This window comes from Electrona antarctica, assembly GCF_951216825.1.
Source record: "Electrona antarctica genome assembly, chromosome: 22".
Taxonomy (NCBI): Eukaryota; Metazoa; Chordata; class Actinopteri; order Myctophiformes; family Myctophidae; genus Electrona; species Electrona antarctica.
The window spans coordinates 1404675-1422207 of record NC_136805.1 but is presented as its reverse complement, the minus strand read 5'-3'; the positions used below and the strand labels follow the sequence as shown (position 1 = coordinate 1422207).

Genomic DNA, 17533 nt, shown 5'->3' with positions numbered 1-17533 from the left:
ATAACTGGCTACAGTGTAGCACCATGGACATGTGGTTTAGTATGGATAACTGGCTACAGTGTAGCACCATGGACATGTGGTTTAGTATGGATAACTGGCTACAGTGTAGCAGGGACATGTGGTTTAGTATGGATAACTGGCTACAGTGTAGCACCTTGGACATGTGGTTTAGTATGGATAACTGGCTACAGTGTAGCAGCGACATGTGGTTTAGTATGGATAACTGGCTACAGTGTAGCAGGGACATGTGGTTTAGTATGGATAACTGGCTACAGTGTAGCACCATGGACATGTGGTTTAGTATGGATAACTGGCTACAGTGTAGCACCATGGACATGTGGTTTAGTATGGATAACTGGCTACAGTGTAGCACCATGGACATGTGGTTTAGTATGGATATCTGTCTACAGTGTAGCAGGGACATGTGGTTTAGTATGGATAACTGGCTACAGTGAAGCAGGGACATGTGGTTTAGTATGGATATCTGGCTACAGTGTAGCAGGGACATGTGGTTTAGTATGGATAACTGGCTACAGTGTAGCACCATGGACATGTGGTTTAGTATGGATAACTGGCTACAGTGTAGCACCATGGACATGTGGTTTAGTATGGATAACTGGCTACAGTGTAGCAGGGACATGTGGTTTAGTATGGATAACTGGCTACAGTGTAGCACCATGGACATGTGGTTTAGTATGGATAACTGGCTACAGTGTAGCACCATGGACATGTGGTTTAGTATGGATAACTGGCTACAGTGTAGCATGGACATGTGGTTTAGTATGGATAACTGGCTACAGTGTAGCACATAGACATCAAAGGGGGCTTCAGCCCCTGCCCTTTTACCCGTCTGTAAAACAACTGCCCTCTCCAGACCACGAATGCAGCATTTAATATGGTGAAAGAAATGCAAATGCCGTCGTCCCCTTTCCATGCCATATACCGGAGGGCAGCATTTAGGAGAATTGCTTTTTTCCCGAAGTCTCCTGTACTTGAGCACAGCATTTTGCGTTGAACTAATTAGTTTATAAATCCATGTCGTCACACGTCGCATCTCCACTAGATAAAGAGTGCAGGGTTGAGCCTCGAAAATAGCTGATCTACAAGCTCTCAACGTGTCGCAGCGCGACGCGTTGAGAGCTTGTAGATCTGCTATTTTCTGCTGAGAGCCCCTGTATCTCTAACACTCTCTGCACGTGCCTGCGGTGTATAGCCTGCTGCGTTGATTCCATTTGGACTAAAAGACTATTTAAAAGACCAAGAGAGCAACATGTGAATGCTAAGAAGAATATGAGGGAGTACTAGATGAGTTATTTCATTTTCCATTGAAGCTGCTTAATATTAACCAAGGCCAGCATGAACCAAAATAGAAAGGGGAAAATAAAAGGAATGCATTTCTATCCAGATGTGGTTTAAACCCAAACGCTGTATTGTAGGGTTAGGGTTAGGGTTAGGGTTAACCCAAACGCTGTATTGTAGGGTTAGGGTTAGGGTTAGGGTTAACCCAAACGCTGTATTGTAGGGTTAGGGTTAGGGTTAGGGTTAACCCAAACGCTGTATTGTAGGGTTAGGGTTAGGGTTAACCCAAACGCTGTATTGTAGGGTTAGGGTTAGGGTTAGGGTTAACCCAAACGCTGTATTGTAGGGTTAGGGTTAGGGTTAACCCAAACGCTGTATTGTAGGGTTAGGGTTAGGGTTAACCCAAACGCTGTATTGTACTTGATTGGCGTCTATACTACTGTAGGTCCCTTCCTTTACCCCTCTCTGCAGTATACACTAAATAATGTTTCTCACGTTTAGGGCCCATCGTGAGCTTGTAGATCTGCTATGTTGGCAGAATGTTACTTTCAGGTTAAACAACACTATCCAAGCCTGGTGGAATTAATGGAGAACATGTTTTCCTCTGAACGGAGCCGACCGTGTTAAACTGGAAGTGTTGTTTGTTATCGTAGCTGCTTATCCAACAAACAAATCAACAACAGGAACCTCATAAAAATTAACCGCTTGAACTTCTGGGATACACTTTCGGCTAAAATAGCCGATCTACGTAGACAGGAAACTTCTGCAAAGAGATACGAGGGGGAAAAAGAGAGCAGACCAAGTACACTACAGTAAATTGGCTCGAGTAATCCCTCTATTTTAAAAAGGAAGCAAATTAGAACCTGGCAACTACCGCCCCGTTTCCCTCCTTTGTTCCATCCGAGTTAAAACACAGGAGCGTAATACCTGCCCTTTTTGTTCCATTCCTAAGCCAATAATGCTGCTGCTCTGACGAAACCGTCTAATCACTAATCAGCACAACTGATGATATAATTAATTCTAATGTGATTACTCCGTTCTCAAATTAATGGCTATAGGTGAGCCGTCATGCTCATTTCAGCACGGCTGGAGAGCCTGTTTCAACCAACTGCTTTGGTCAGAAGAACTACCTGTAGTAATATAGATATTTCATTCCACTCTCCTTTTTTGGGGCGACTCCTCTGTGTACCACCAGAGGGGGCTCAAGTACCACTAGTAGTACCAGTGGTTGGGAACCTCTGCTTTACATTATAGCTTAATACACAAATGCAAAGATGGTTAATTTTAAAAAGCTATACATCATATACAGTATACTTAATACTCTATTTGGGGACTTGTTATAGCATGCATAAAACAGTAAAAACTCAACACATAAATGTTAGTACATGCATATTATTATGTCATTGAAAATGAAAATATATCTTACCTGTGAAGATGAGCAGGAGCACGGAAGGAACAAACATCATAACCTATGTGAGCATGTGCACGCGTTTGTGTGTGTGTGTGTGTGTGTGTGTGTATGTGCGCGCACGTGTGTGTGTGTGTGTGTCGAAGCAACACCTAAACGTGTTACTGTGTTTATAAATCACCAGCCTGAGTCCGACCACAGCTCTGATCCACAGCGGAGGAGGGCAGGAAGGCCAGGATGCATTATCGGTCATTTGAATCACGGTCAGTGTAGAGCAGCAAACACGATAACAGATTAAGAGTCACTCCCTTTAATGGAAGTGCAAGATGTTACACTTGACTCATTAACTCCCTCGATGCAGGGATGGGACAACGTACAAATAGAGTGGGGTGGGCCCTTATATATATACTCTATGGGTGGGCCACTTCGACCATGGAGAGGGCCGCTATATTTCCACACAAACACCATGAGGGCCGATCTACAAGCTCATTTGAATTGAAATCCTGAATATTATTTTGCTATTTTTCAATTGGAATCCTGAAGAGCAACATTTGTTATGTTAACTTTATAAACTAAATACAAATACATTGAACATATAAAAATAACATTTTAGCTACTAATTTAGACTCAGAATTCTGATATTAACCTGAGGGCCACATTAGTGATGGTGGGGGCCTCATGTGGCCCCCGGGCCGCCAGTTGATATTAACCTGAGGGCCACATTAGTGATGGTGGGGGCCTCATGTGGCCCCCGGGCCGCCAGTTGATATTAACCTGAGGGCCACATTAGTGATGGTGGGGGCCTCATGTGGCCCCCGGGCCGCCAGTTGATATTAACCTGAGGGCCACATTAGTGATGGTGGGGGCCTCATGTGGCCCCCGGGGCCGCCAGTTGATATTAACCTGAGGGCCACATTAGTGATGGTGGGGGCCTCATGTGGCCCCCGGGCCGCCAGTTGATATTAACCTGAGGGCCACATTAGTGATGGTGGGGGCCTCATGTGGCCCCCGGGCCGCCAGTTGATATTAACCTGAGGGCCACATTAGTGATGGTGGGGGCCTCATGTGGCCCCCGGGCCGCCAGTTGATATTAACCTGAGGGCCACATTAGTGATGGTGGGGGCCCCATGTGGCCCCCGGGCCGCCAGTTGATATTAACCTGAGGGCCACATTAGTGATGGTGGGGGCCTCATGTGGCCCCCGGGCCGCCAGTTGATATTAACCTGAGGGCCACATTAGTGATGGTGGGGGCCTCATGTGGCCCCCGGGCCGCCAGTTGATATTAACCTGAGGGCCACATTAGTGATGGTGGGGGCCTCATGTGGCCCCCGGGCCGCCAGTTGATATTAACCTGAGGGCCACATTAGTGATGGTGGGGGCCTCATGTGCCCCCGGGCCGCCAGTTGATATTAACCTGAGGGCCACATTAGTGATGGTGGGGGCCTCATGTGGCCCCGGGGCCGCCAGTTGATATTAACCTGAGGGCCACATTAGTGATGGTGGGGGCCTCATGTGGCCCCGGGGCCGCCAGTTGATATTAACCTGAGGGCCACATTAGTGATGGTGGGGGCCTCATGTGGCCCCGGGGCCGCCAGTTGATATTAACCTGAGGGCCACATTAGTGATGGTGGGGGCCTCATGTGGCCCCCGGGGCCGCCAGTTGATATTAACCTGAGGGCCACATTAGTGATGGTGGGGGCCTCATGTGGCCCCCGGGCCGCCAGTTGATATTAACCTGAGGGCCACATTAGTGATGGTGGGGGCCTCATGTGGCCCCCGGGCCGCCAGTTGATATTAACCTGAGGGCCACATTAGTGATGGTGGGGGCCTCATGTGGCCCCCGGGCCGCCAGTTGATATTAACCTGAGGGCCACATTAGTGATGGTGGGGGCCTCATGTGGCCCCCGGGCCGCCAGTTGATATTAACCTGAGGGCCACATTAGTGATGGTGGGGGCCTCATGTGGCCCCCGGGCCGCCAGTTGATATTAACCTGAGGGCCACATTAGTGATGGTGGGGGCCTCATGTGGCCCCCGGGCCGCCAGTTGATATTAACCTGAGGGCCACATTAGTGATGGTGGGGGCCGCATGTGGCCCCCGGGCCGCCAGTTGATATTAACCTGAGGGCCACATTAGTGATGGTGGGGGCCTCATGTGGCCCCCGGGCCGCCAGTTGATATTAACCTGAGGGCCACATTAGTGATGGTGGGGGCCTCATGTGGCCCCCGGGCCGCCAGTTGATATTAACCTGAGGGCCACATTAGTGATGGTGGGGGCCGCATGTGGCCCCCGGGCCGCCAGTTGATATTAACCTGAGGGCCACATTAGTGATGGTGGGGGCCTCATGTGGCCCCCGGGCCGCCAGTTGATATTAACCTGAGGGCCACATTAGTGATGGTGGGGGCCGCATGTGGCCCCCGGGCCGCCAGTTGATATTAACCTGAGGGCCACATTAGTGATGGTGGGGGCCGCATGTGGCCCCCGGGCCAATGAAAGCACAGCAATAATGTGAGCAGATCTCAAATGTCATGATCAGATCTTTAACCCATTCTGGGCGGGAACCCCTTTTGGTGTTTTAAGCATTATGTGGAAAAAATAGCAGATCTACAAGCTCATAGCGCGGCACCGAGTGCCGCGCTATGAGCTTGTAGATCTGCTATTTTTGAAAATGTGGCGCAAATCTTTGAATATATATTCTTTCAGAGCGAACGCTTTTAACTCAAATCTTTGCTTCTGGGGGGGGGGGTCCCTGGAACTACATATTTTCAGATGGGGGGCGGCGGCCAATTACAGATATATTAGGGGGTCCTTGACGTGACAATGTTTGAGAACCACCGACAGAAACATAGGGTTTTAAAAAAACTGTCAAACAGACATTTGTAGAATCGTCCTCAGGTCTAGAGCTCCTCACATTACAGGACAGACTGGGGCAGATCACAGGTCTAGAGCTCCTCACATTACAGGACAGACTGGGGCAGATCACAGGTCTAGAGCTCCTCACATTACAGGACAGACTGGGTCCTCAGGTCTAGAGCTCCTCACATTACAGGACAGACTGGGTCCTCAGGTCTAGAGCTCCTCACATTACAGGACAGACTGGGTCCTCAGGTCTAGAGCTCCTCACATTACAGGACAGACTGGGTCCTCAGGTCTAGAGCGCCTCACATTACAGGACAGACTGGTCGTCCTCAGGTCTAGAGCTCCTCACATTACAGGACAGCCTGGGGCAGGTCTAGAGCTCCTCACATTACAGGACAGACTGGTCGTCCTCAGGTCTAGAGCGCCTCACATTACAGGACAGACTGGTCGTCCTCAGGTCTAGAGCGCCTCACATTACAGGACAGACTGGTCGTCCTCAGGTCTAGAGCGCCTCACATTACAGGACAGACTGGTCGTCCTCAGGTCTAGAGCGCCTCACATTACAGGACAGACTGGGTCCTCAGGTCTAGAGCTCCTCACATTACAGGACAGACTGGTCGTCCTCAGGTCTAGAGCGCCTCACATTACAGGACAGACTGGTCGTCCTCAGGTCTAGAGCGCCTCACATTACAGGACAGACTGGGTCCTCAGGTCTAGAGCTCCTCACATTACAGGACAGACTGGGTCCTCAGGTCTAGAGCGCCTCACATTACAGGACAGACTGGTCGTCCTCAGGTCTAGAGCTCCTCACATTACAGGACAGACTGGGTCCTCAGGTCTAGAGCTCCTCACATTACAGGACAGACTGGTCGTCCTCAGGTCTAGAGCTCCTCACATTACAGGACAGACTGGATCGTCCTCAGGTCTAGAGCGCCTCACATTACAGGACAGACTGGTCGTCCTCAGGTCTAGAGCTCCTCACATTACAGGACAGACTGGTCGTCCTCAGGTCTAGAGCTCCTCACATTACAGGACAGACTGGGTCCTCAGGTCTAGAGCTCCTCACATTACAGGACAGACTGGGGCAGGTCTAGAACGCCTCACATTACAGGACAGCCTGGGGCAGGTCTAGAGCGCCTCACATTACAGGACAGACTGGTCGTCCTCAGGTCTAGAGCTCCTCACATTACAGGACAGACTGGGATCGTCCTCAGGTCTAGAGCTCCTCACATTACAGGACAGACTGGTCGTCCTCAGGTCTAGAGCGCCTCATATTACAGGACAGACTGGGTCCTCAGGTCTAGAGCTCCTCACATTACAGGACAGACTGGTCGTCCTCAGGTCTAGAGCTCCTCACATTACAGGACAGACTGGTCGTCCTCAGGTCTAGAGCGCCTCACATTACAGGACAGACTGGATCGTCCTCAGGTCTAGAGCTCCTCACATTACAGGACAGACTGGATCGTCCTCAGGTCTAGAGCTCCTCACATTACAGGACAGACTGGATCGTCCTCAGGTCTAGAGCTCCTCACATTACAGGACAGACTGGATCGTCCTCAGGTCTAGAGCTCCTCACATTACAGGACAGTCCTCAGGTCTAGAGCTCCTCACATTACAGGACAGACTGGATCGTCCTCAGGTCTAGAGCTCCTCACATTACAGGACAGACTGGATCATCCTCAGGTCTAGAGCTCCTCACATTACAGGACAGACTGGATCGTCCTCAGGTCTAGAGCTCCTCACATTACAGGACAGACTGGATCGTCCTCAGGTCTAGAGCTCCTCACATTACAGGACAGACTGGATCGTCCTCAGGTCTAGAGCTCCTCACATTACAGGACAGACTGGATCGTCCTCAGGTCTAGAGCTCCTCACATTACAGGACAGACTGGGGCACGTCCTCAGGTCTAGAGCGCCTCACATTACAGGACAGACTGGTCGTCCTCAGGTCTAGAGCTCCTCACATTACAGGACAGTCCTCAGGTCTAGAGCTCCTCACATTACAGGACAGACTGGTCGTCCTCAGGTCTAGAGCGCCTCACATTACAGGACAGACTGGTCGTCCTCAGGTCTAGAGCGCCTCACATTACAGGACAGACTGGTCGTCCTCAGGTCTAGAGCTCCTCACATTACAGGACAGCCTGGTCGTCCTCAGGTCTAGAGCGCCTCACATTACAGGACAGACTGGGGCAGATCACCGATTCTGATCAGCCTCGACAAACAAACAAACAAATACATACAATCATAAACTAATTACAAATCTCCCAGATTATTCGTTTTAGCGTGAGCAGCAGTTTTCGGACAGAAACGATTCCCTACAGGGAATTCCTACAGGCGAGGGAGGCAGGCTGCTGGCAGACAGAATGTCTTCCTGTTTGCCCGGGCAGGAATGTCCCTGCATGGTGGCCACGTTTGGTGATCTTTAAACATCCTGTTGTGTGCACACACACACACGCACGCACGCACGCGCTCTCTCTCTCTCTCTCTCTCTCTCTCTCTCTCTCTCTCTCTCTCTCTCTCTCTCTCTCTCTCTCTCTCTCTCTCTCTCTCTCTCTCTCTCTCTCTCTCTCTCTCTGGAACAGCCCCTCAGGCCCTGGCAGACTTACCCATTTCTTTTTTTCTATATCATTTTTATCCCACGATTTTGTAACCCATTTTTCACCCCTGTGTCAAGTATCTAATGTGATCCTGGGCTCTACACACCCTCCGCCAACCTAGTCCCCATATATGGGGGACATGGGGAGAGCAAAGGACTTGAACTCATGCTTCCTTCATGCCTGAGTGTCCAAGTTGCTCCTTTACACGTGACAGGGGGGAGTTTCCCTGGTTGGACGTAGCGCGTGGAAGGAACACGTTATTCCAATCAGTTCCTTACTTCCTTTCCCCTCCATCAGGCGCCCCGGCTGGCCAGGGGGAGGCAGTTTAGAGACCAAGATTACGAGGATTACTGCATGTTTTTTGTGAGGGTACCTACCCTAGGGGACACGGGGAGAACATGCAAACTCCACACAGAAAGGCCCTTTCGCCAACCCCGCCTTGGGTATGGGCACTGATGAAGACTTACCCATTTCAAATGAGACAGCCGCCCCTCAAGCCCTGGCAGGGGCCACTGTGAAACACATGTGTGTGTGGAAAACACTGGGGACCTCTAGTGGACCCTGGGAGAAGCACAGGCACTGGGTAGGGAATGGGAGAGGATAAACAATCACACATGACAGCGGTTCAAAAATGGTGTTTGTGTCAACAAGCTTCTTGTTATTTGACTCGTACATTTTCACATTTCTTAAATACATCTGCCTTCTTTGTGTAATAGAAGTACATAGACCATTTATGTGCATTTACATTGACAGCGTTCCGGGACAGTAAATGGTGCATTTATATATAGCGCCTTTTTTCCAACACGCTTTACAGAAATTGTGCATTACATTCACATTCACACACCGGATGCCGGAGGAAACCATGCAAGGCGCCAACCTAGGGGTTCAGTGTCTTGCTGATGGACACTTCGACACTAACTCTGGGGGAACCCACAGGGTTCAAACTGGCAACCTTGCGGTTTCCATCTGGTCACTCTACCTCTGAGCCGTTTGGCCATCCTACTGCCGACAGTAAACATAATATGGAAAGCTGTTGCATACTATAAGAAGAGTATAATCAGGATACATGTCTGTGTTCAACCTTTTTTTATACAGTTAAAGGTGTTCAGCATTCTAATGGTGCGTTCACACGGGCAGATGCAAAGATACAGTCTACCATTCATTGTCAATGGAAGCCAGCGACATGACGATGCAAAGATACAGTCTACCATTCATTGTCAATGGAAGCCAGAGACATGACGATGCAGATACAGTCTACCATTCATTGTCAATGGAAGCCAGAGACATGACGATGCAGATACAGTCTACCATTCATTGTCAATGGAAGCCAGAGACATGACGATGCAAAGATACAGTCTACCATTCATTGTCAATGGAAGCCAGTGACGTGACGATACAAAGATGCATCCGACGCTGCTGCAAAAGCTACACATTGAAGCTGAGCTGGGTTCAACTTCCAGATGCAAAGCTACATGCTGGATTGTTGTCGTTTTTCACTCACTACGGAAGCACGCTAGATGACGTCAACGATGAGCAACAGATTTTCCAAAGCGACAACAGTATGCTGTGATCTTTGCGTCTTTGCATCTGCCTCGTGTTGTGAACGCAACATAAAGAGAAGCAAGTCAACAATATCTGCAGCATCGTGTCTCGTTTTAGTATTCAGGACTCCATTCATTAAAGATGACGATCAGAAACACGATGACTGTCGTCACATAGAGAATGGAGAACGCTTGGTTGATTCTCGTGGCCATTCTGGTCCAGTAACCTGCATGCCTGCCTCCATCTTCCTTGCTCTTAAGGAACGAACGCAGGATCAACTCGTCCAGGATCACCTGGAATCCATGAGATTCCCTTTTGAGATCGCTGTCCTGAAACACACATTTATATTAGCGTTTATTAATGGATGGTAACTTGTCTAAGAGTGGGATATTTGACATTAGATTTTTGGGCCTAAGACAAGACAAATTATTTGTCAATGGAAATAAGTCGAAAGACTTTCTTGTGTTTGTATCCTTGATGTTTCTTTGATAAACCTGATGTTCCTGACATCTAATCAAACCAAATCAAAGTCTAAAGGTGTAGTTTTTGACGGGCGCTAGCCCCTCCTATGCCCTGCAGCTTTGAGTGTTTGTGTAAACACAAACATTGAAGACAAAAGTGAGGTTGCCATTTGCGATGGGCAGGCGTGATTGGGTGGGAGATGTGATGATGTCGTATGATAAGAACGCCCCTCACTTCTCACCACTTTTCTACATGCATACACTGTGCAAAAAGCATGGAATATGGTTGTGTATAACAGGAAACTCCAGATAAACTTACCAACAAACTTTAAACTCCCGTAATGTACCATCACCTCTGTATATTACCGTATATTACTGTATATTACTGTATATGCTGCTAAATTTGAGGTTTACGGGCAAATCTAGTGCCCATAATTGCCCGTTTTCACTCAGTGATATGCACTACACACATGGTGGCATTTAGGCCTACTGTGTACATAATGGTGACATCATGCTAACCTCTTCAGCTGCACTCTGAGGCTGATGTGTTGTGTCTTTATCACCATCAGGGACATTGTAAAAGCATGGAGGACACCACTGGCATCTCTTCTCTGAAATGACACGCACAAACACACATTCAACCGCTTATCCGTAGTCGGGTCGCGGGGGCAACAGTTCCAGCAGAGAGCTCCAGACTTCCCTTCCCTCAGACCAACATTAACATTAACTTATCCGTAGTCGGGTCGCGGGGGCAACAGTTCCAGCAGAGAGCTCCAGACTTCCCTTCCCTCAGACCAACATTAACATTAACTTATCCGTAGTCGGGTCGCGGGGGCAACAGTTCCAGCAGAGAGCTCCAGACTTCCCTTCCCTCAGACCAACATTAACTTATCCGTAGTCGGGTCGCGGGGGCAACAGTTCCAGCAGAGAGCTCCAGACTTCCCTCAGACCAACATTAACATTAACTTGTTCAAAAAACTAGGCTAAAACTAAATCAAAAGGCTGCTGCCAAAATCAACACTGCTCTGTGTTGTAATGTCTCACCTTTGGTCTCGTCCTCCTTCTCGTTGTGGTCTTTGTCTGTCTCCGTCTTCTGGGAGTCTTTGTCCAGCAGATACGTCACCACGACCGTCTCCAACAGACTCAGCAGCATCAGAGCAAAACTCCCCATGCAGTACATCGCTGATGTGAGCCAGAGAACAAGTTGTCAAACGAAGGTTTGAACTTCGTTAAAAAACACAAAATTCATCTCCAATCCCTAACGAATAGCTTCGGGGGCCAGCCCCTAATCCAACGAGTGTTACCTATGATGGGCATTCTGTTGGACGTGGTGGGCAGGATGTCGTTGAGAATGAGCTGTAGAACGGTGACGGTGAGCATCAGGGTGATCTTGAAGCTCAGCTTCTCTTCGCTTCTGTCCGGGATCAGGAAAGACGCCATGTCTAGACACAGGAAGAAGAGGACGGGCAACAGGAAGTTGACAATGTAGAGGACGGCCTTCCTCTTCATGGTGATCTATAGGAGGAGATCAGGAACAGTGTTGTTTTCGTCGACTAAAACCAAGACGAAAAATGTTCGTCGACTACCTTTTTCCACTGACGAAAACTAAATGGAAACTAAATGAAAACTGAGCTATGATGACTAAAACCAAGACTAAATATACTGACAATTTCGTCAACAAATAAAAACTAGACTAAAATGTTAGGAAGGGACTAATGGACAAGAGATCCAGTATAAGTCATTTTACAATTAGTTGCATGCATGCTTCAATTACGACGGCATCAAGGCCCACCAAAATACATTTTAGTCATAAAATCGTATGATATTTAGTCGACTAAAACTATACTAACACTAAAACACTAAACACTAAAATGTGACTAAAACTAAATGAAAACCATTCAAGAGACTATGACTAAAAGTAACATTTGCTGCCAAAAACAACACTCAGGTCAGTCTAGACTCAGAAATGCAACTGTAGCAGTTTGCATTAAAATGTGGAAAACATTTTAAAAAGTTGAAAACATCCTATAGCGTTTGTGAACAACAGTAATACCTACAGTGTAAACAATCCTGTGCTGGAGTTTGTACTCTGTCTCGTTGAGTTTGACGTATGCAATGTTGTCGAACTCCCACTCGTGCTCGCCCCACATCACCCTCGTGGTTAAGAACCTGGTGAAACTTGTGTTAAACGCTGCGTTGAGCTCCAGTTCCTTAGCTGTGGAAGGAACAGGAGGACAACACAGAGGTAACCCAGACTCCAAGCAGTCATATTATGAGTCACATTAGAATGAACACAAAATGACATGATTTTACCAACCTCATGCTCGTACGTATATGCACGTGCGCACAAACATGCACACAGCATTCATGCATACATTCACCCGTTAACTACCAGCATTTTCAGTGAAACCCTTTTAAAAGGATCCCCCGGGAAACGGGAAAACGGAGCCGACATTTTACCACCATTGTCAGTTCTTTGGCTGTGGGCTGTTGAATAAAGCTGGGAAATGGGAAAGGAATCTGAGATAAAGGTAAAAGGCACTTTTAGATGTGTACAACGAGTGGATGCGTGCAGAAATCTTGCTTGCGGTACATTTTCTGTTTACTTCATTGCCTAGCAACCCAATGCTAATGCATGTGGCATTACGACGGCAAGCTATCATTAACCGCTATAGAGCGTCGCAGCCCCGCCCCCTCGAGAGACCCGCAAAATAAATCCCCGTTCATTTTCCTCATAGACTTTTCAGAAAGTATTTATTTAAAGACGTTTACGCCGCGGACAAAGCCAGCTCTTGTCGTGACAAATCATGACAACAAACAGTTTTTCGGGCTGAACAAATAATTAGAAAGAAGAAGAAAACGGCAGGTTACAACACTTTGTTGTTGTTTTTTCTTCTTTGTTTGTTTGGTCCAAAATGTTTGTTGGCTTTGTACGACGCTTATAAGGTCTTTAAATAAATACGTTTTGAAATGTCGACGGGAAAAATGCATTGGGAATGTGTTAACCACAAACAGTAGACTGACTCACTGGAGTATATCCCAGAGGCGAACGTCAGGTTGCAGGACTGCGTGTCGAAGGGGAACTTGTAGACGTTGATCCTACAGCTGCTGACGACCACCTCGTCGTTCTGTACGTAGACCGTCCCGTCATGTCTGATGTGGACGTAAGGGTTGAGAGCAGACACGTCCTTCTCCAACCTGCAAGATGCGCGCACGCACAAAATCAGCTTGTGACGGCCCTGCCCCCCTGCCCGACACAGCACTCTCCACACATCCATACACTGCAGTCATTACTGATAACTGATATCATCACATCCCACACCTCCTTATTTTGCAAGTCTTTATTTACTTTAATATAATAAATATCATTTAAAAACGTTTATCCTCTTGTGTGGACTCCCTTAATTGTTTTGTCTTGCATCCCCTAGTGCATGACAGCTTCTCTCACAATGTGAGAAATCCACACCAAAACACCATGAATCAGCTTATGAAAATCCTGTACATATACATTGGCCTTGGGTTGTATAATTCTCTATGGGGACCTACAGTACCACGGGTCACGGACAAGGTCAGAGAGAAGGATGAGGCTGGCAGGGCACTGCGTCAGGCACCCAGAACTAGAGGCTGGCAGGGCACTGCGTCAGGCACCCAGAACTAGAGGCTGGCAGGGCACTGCGTCAGGCACCCAGAACTAGAGGCTGGCAGGGCACTGCGTCAGGCACCCAGAACTAGAGGCTGGCAGGGCACTGCGTCAGGCACCCGGAACTAGAGGCTGGCAGGGCACTGCGTCAGGCACCCGGAACTAGAGGCTGGCAGGGCACTGTGTCAGGCACCCAGAGCTAGAGGCTGGCACGGCACTGTGTCAGGCACCCAGAACTAGAGGCTGGCAGGGCACTGCGTCAGGCACCCAGAACTAGAGGCTGGCAGGGCACTGCGTCAGGCACCCAGAGCTAGAGGCTGGCACTGCGTCAGGCACCCAGAACTAGAGGCTGGCAGGGCACTGTGTCAGGCACCCAGAGCTAGAGGCTGGCAGGGCACTGCGTCAGGCACCCAGAGCTAGAGGCTGGCACTGCGTCAGGCACCCAGAACTAGAGGCTGGCAGGGCACTGCGTCAGGCACCCAGAACTAGAGGCTGGCAGGGCACTGCGTCAGGCACCCAGAGCTAGAGGCTGGCAGGGCACTGCGTCAGGCACCCAGAACTAGAGGCTGGCAGGGCACTGTGTCAGGCACCCAGAACTAGAGGCTGGCAGGGCACTGCGTCAGGCACCCAGAACTAGAGGCTGGCAGGGCACTGCGTCAGGCACCCAGAGCTAGAGGCCAGTACATTGACTCTATGAGAGCCAGGAGGGGAAAGAAGCGTACCACCTATGTAGACGTACTGCGGCGCGACAGCTTGGCAGTAACAACATTGCAGAGCTCAATTAAGAACCTGATGTTGGATAGGAAATTGTGGAGGGCAGCGATCCAGGAATCCCAAGTTGGTGTTGTCTAGAACTCACTCTCGCAGTAGCCTAACTGCTGAATGTGAAGTGAATGTAAAAAAATTGTATAATTATATAGGGGGATTATTCATTATGTGAGTTTAAAATATGTTAAAGAAAATATGACATGTACAAAGGATAGGCATCACTAAGCTCTGAGCTTCAGCCGATGCCTTTTCCATCAACTATAAGATAATGTGAATATTTTAGGTAATGATTTATGTTACACTGTTGAATTGATCGAAATAAACTAAACTAAACTAAACTAACTCTCTCATTAACTGCTGCTAGAATGTTTGAAAACTAGATGTCTTCATTCTAATGTGGGTATTTTAGTAACTCCAAACTTCTTTTTTTTATTTATTTTTTCCAGGAATCGTCTATTAATAGTGTCCTGGTACTACTCACACATGTGAGTGCACAGTTTGTCACCCTCGAGCTGTCGTTCATACAGAACTCAGGGCCTTCATTTACAGGCAAGTTGAGAACTCTCTACAGCTGGGTTCTGTATGAACAACAGCTGGTTGTGTTTATAGCTATCTAGCTATACATCTCGTGTTGTGTTTATAGCTATCTAGCTATACATCTCGTGTTGTGTTTATAGCAGACTCGATCCTCTCTCAAACTTGCACTTGCAGTTTGGGCAACTGTAAAGCAAACTCCTCATGCCACAACATCATGTCCACTATGGTGTAAGGAAGCTTAATACATGTGTTTTAAAGCTTTGGAGCTTAATTTACTCAGTGTGCGGACCAGACTTACTTTATGTTCTATTGTTACTATACCTCGGCCCGTCACCTGGCTTTAAGTGAGTGGATGTGCGTGTTTTAGTGTACTTTCCTGTTGTTCTTTTTTATATAATTATATCAACAGGTGCCAATACTGTAACGTGCTGCTATCTGATAGTCTGACCTCCATAGAAAACATCACTGGAGGCTCGACAGTGTGTGTGCGTGCGTGACATGTGCGTGCGTGCGTGCGTGCGTGTGTGCATGCGTGCGTGCGTGCGTGTTCCCACCTCTCGTCGATGTTGATGTCAGGCTTCCACAGATAATCGCTGGGTGCAGAGAAATGCTGAATTCCACAGAACTGAGAGGGATCCCAGGATATGAACTCATCTTTCCATTTCTGCAGGGGACATTTGTTATATTTAAAGATGCACTGCCGTGATTTAAAAAAATAAAAAAATCACACCCGTGTGAAGTGAGGGGCGCTCTTATCATCGTACATCATCATGCATCATCTCATACTGGCCAATCAGAATGCCTGTTGCCACAAATTTACGTCATATTTGGCGGACATTTGACCTCTGTTCTCCTTTCATTGTCGATGGCAAATATGAGACGTGTGGGGACAAGATGACGTAGATTATCCCTTCATTGTCAATAGCATTTAATGTTTGTGTTGCGGACATTTTGTGGGGACAAAACCGGTATATTGTATAGGCCTATATGGGCCAGTACCCCTAAAAAAACAGTGATATAGTGACATCACAATATCACCCCCTCCCCTAACCCCTCCCCCAACAGCTGTGGGTGCGGCTTCAGTTCAGGTGCATCACCACCCACCAGGCAAACCAGGCATATACTTAATGAACTGGTGGGCCTGTCCACATACAAACGACACTTTAACAAATACTGTACACTTTGAAAAAAAATCTTTCTTCCTGAAAAGCAACAATGTTGGACATACCATGGTTTCCACCTGTCACCGTTCTAATCAGAACTCACCATTTCAATCCAGAGGTATGAAATTAATTTCAGGTCTTTCTCAACCTGTGAATGAGAACATAGACATACATACAGACACATGATACCTTATATTTAATAGTGTGAGCTTGTAGATCTGTTCAAGCTGTTACTTTGGGGTTGTCTATCTGTAAAGACAATCGGACCGATTAATTAATCGGTCCCATTGAATAATCGGACTGATGCTGATTAATCAAAAATCAACTAGAACCGTCCGATACCGATGTGTTTGCCCATTAATCTCGCATCACTACTGTCTATAAGCGCTAGACAGCTCTCTTATAATGTTAATGGGCTATAATACAATATTATTCCATTGCATTGTGGTGACGATCGTGACTTGAGTGAGACTCAGTGGGGGGAGAGTCCCGAGTCCTTTGGTCCGAGACCGAGTCAAAACATCTCTCCTCCACATCATCAGTGCCCATACCCGAGGCGGGGTTGGCGAAACGGCCTTTCTGTGTGGAGTTTGCATGTTCTCCCCGTGTCCCCTAGGGTAGCTACCCTAAAAAAAACATGCAGTAATCCTGGTCTCTAAACTGCCTCCCCCTGGCCAGCCGGGGCGCCTGATGGAGGGGAAAGGAACTGGCCGGAATAGCGTGATCCTTCCACGCGCTACGTGCGGCAGGGGAAACTCAGGTGAAAAGAGGCAGCTTGGACTCCTCATGCATAGAAGGAAGCATGAGGTCAGTCCGTTGCTCTTCCCAGGTTGGCAGAGGGAGTGTAACGCCCAGGATTACATTCGATAATTGACACTGGATGAAAAAATGGGTTGCAAAATCATGGGATAAAAAATTTAAAATTTAAATTTAAAATAATAATATAATTATATATATATATGTGCGAGACTGCAGACGAGACAGAGTAAATGAAAATGTGCACTCGAGACCGGACTGGAGACGAGTCGAGGACTCGAGTACCTCAATGAAAGTAGAGCAGAATTAACACCTTGAAAACACGACGTGCGTTGAGCGTTTCACTCACCACGTCTAGGATGGCGTTGAGCGCCACGTCCAGCTCCACCACGGTGGGCGTGGTGTGGTCCAGGACGGGCCGCGTCGCCGTGTACAGCTCGTTGTCCTTCCTCATGTTCAGGTGGGTTAAAACTTGGCGGTAATTACAGATCGGTTGATCTACAG

General features: G+C 48.0%; 2 protein-coding genes across 2 annotated transcripts in view; both read right to left on the bottom strand.

Moving 5' to 3' along the window:
* LOC306916000 (uncharacterized protein) overlaps window positions 1-2857 on the bottom strand; it is a 41192-nt gene extending 38335 nt beyond the window's left edge. The window contains exon 1 of the mRNA XM_079493708.1: window positions 2726-2857. Within this exon, the coding sequence (XP_079349834.1) occupies window positions 2726-2765 (40 nt within the window). The 5' untranslated portion in view covers window positions 2766-2857. The remainder of the gene's footprint in view (window positions 1-2725) is intronic.
* Window positions 2858-8837: 5980 nt separating this feature from the next.
* Window positions 8838-17533, bottom strand: LOC306915161 (5-hydroxytryptamine receptor 3A-like). Its single transcript, XM_079492412.1, has 9 exons — window positions 17379-17533; window positions 16377-16421; window positions 15665-15774; window positions 13194-13363; window positions 12223-12380; window positions 11470-11680; window positions 11210-11347; window positions 10685-10776; window positions 8838-10033 (listed from the first exon to the last, which is right to left on the bottom strand). Exons 1-9 carry the CDS (start codon window positions 17481-17483, stop codon window positions 9818-9820), a joined length of 1245 nt encoding a protein of 414 aa, XP_079348538.1. The 5' UTR covers window positions 17484-17533; the 3' UTR covers window positions 8838-9817.

Bases quoted from the DNA above. Each gene is read 5' to 3' on its own strand.
- LOC306915161 (XM_079492412.1), bottom strand. From the start codon at position 17,483: ATGAGGAAGGACAACGAGCTGTACACGGCGACGCGGCCCGTCCTGGAC. The intron at 11,681-12,222 runs GTAGGTATTACT...CTCCTCCTATAG, and splicing joins AGCACAGGATTGTTTACACT to ATCACCATGAAGAGGAAGGC. The intron at 10,034-10,684 runs GTTAGCATGATG...TGTGTGTTTCAG, and splicing joins CTCAGAGTGCAGCTGAAGAG to GACAGCGATCTCAAAAGGGA.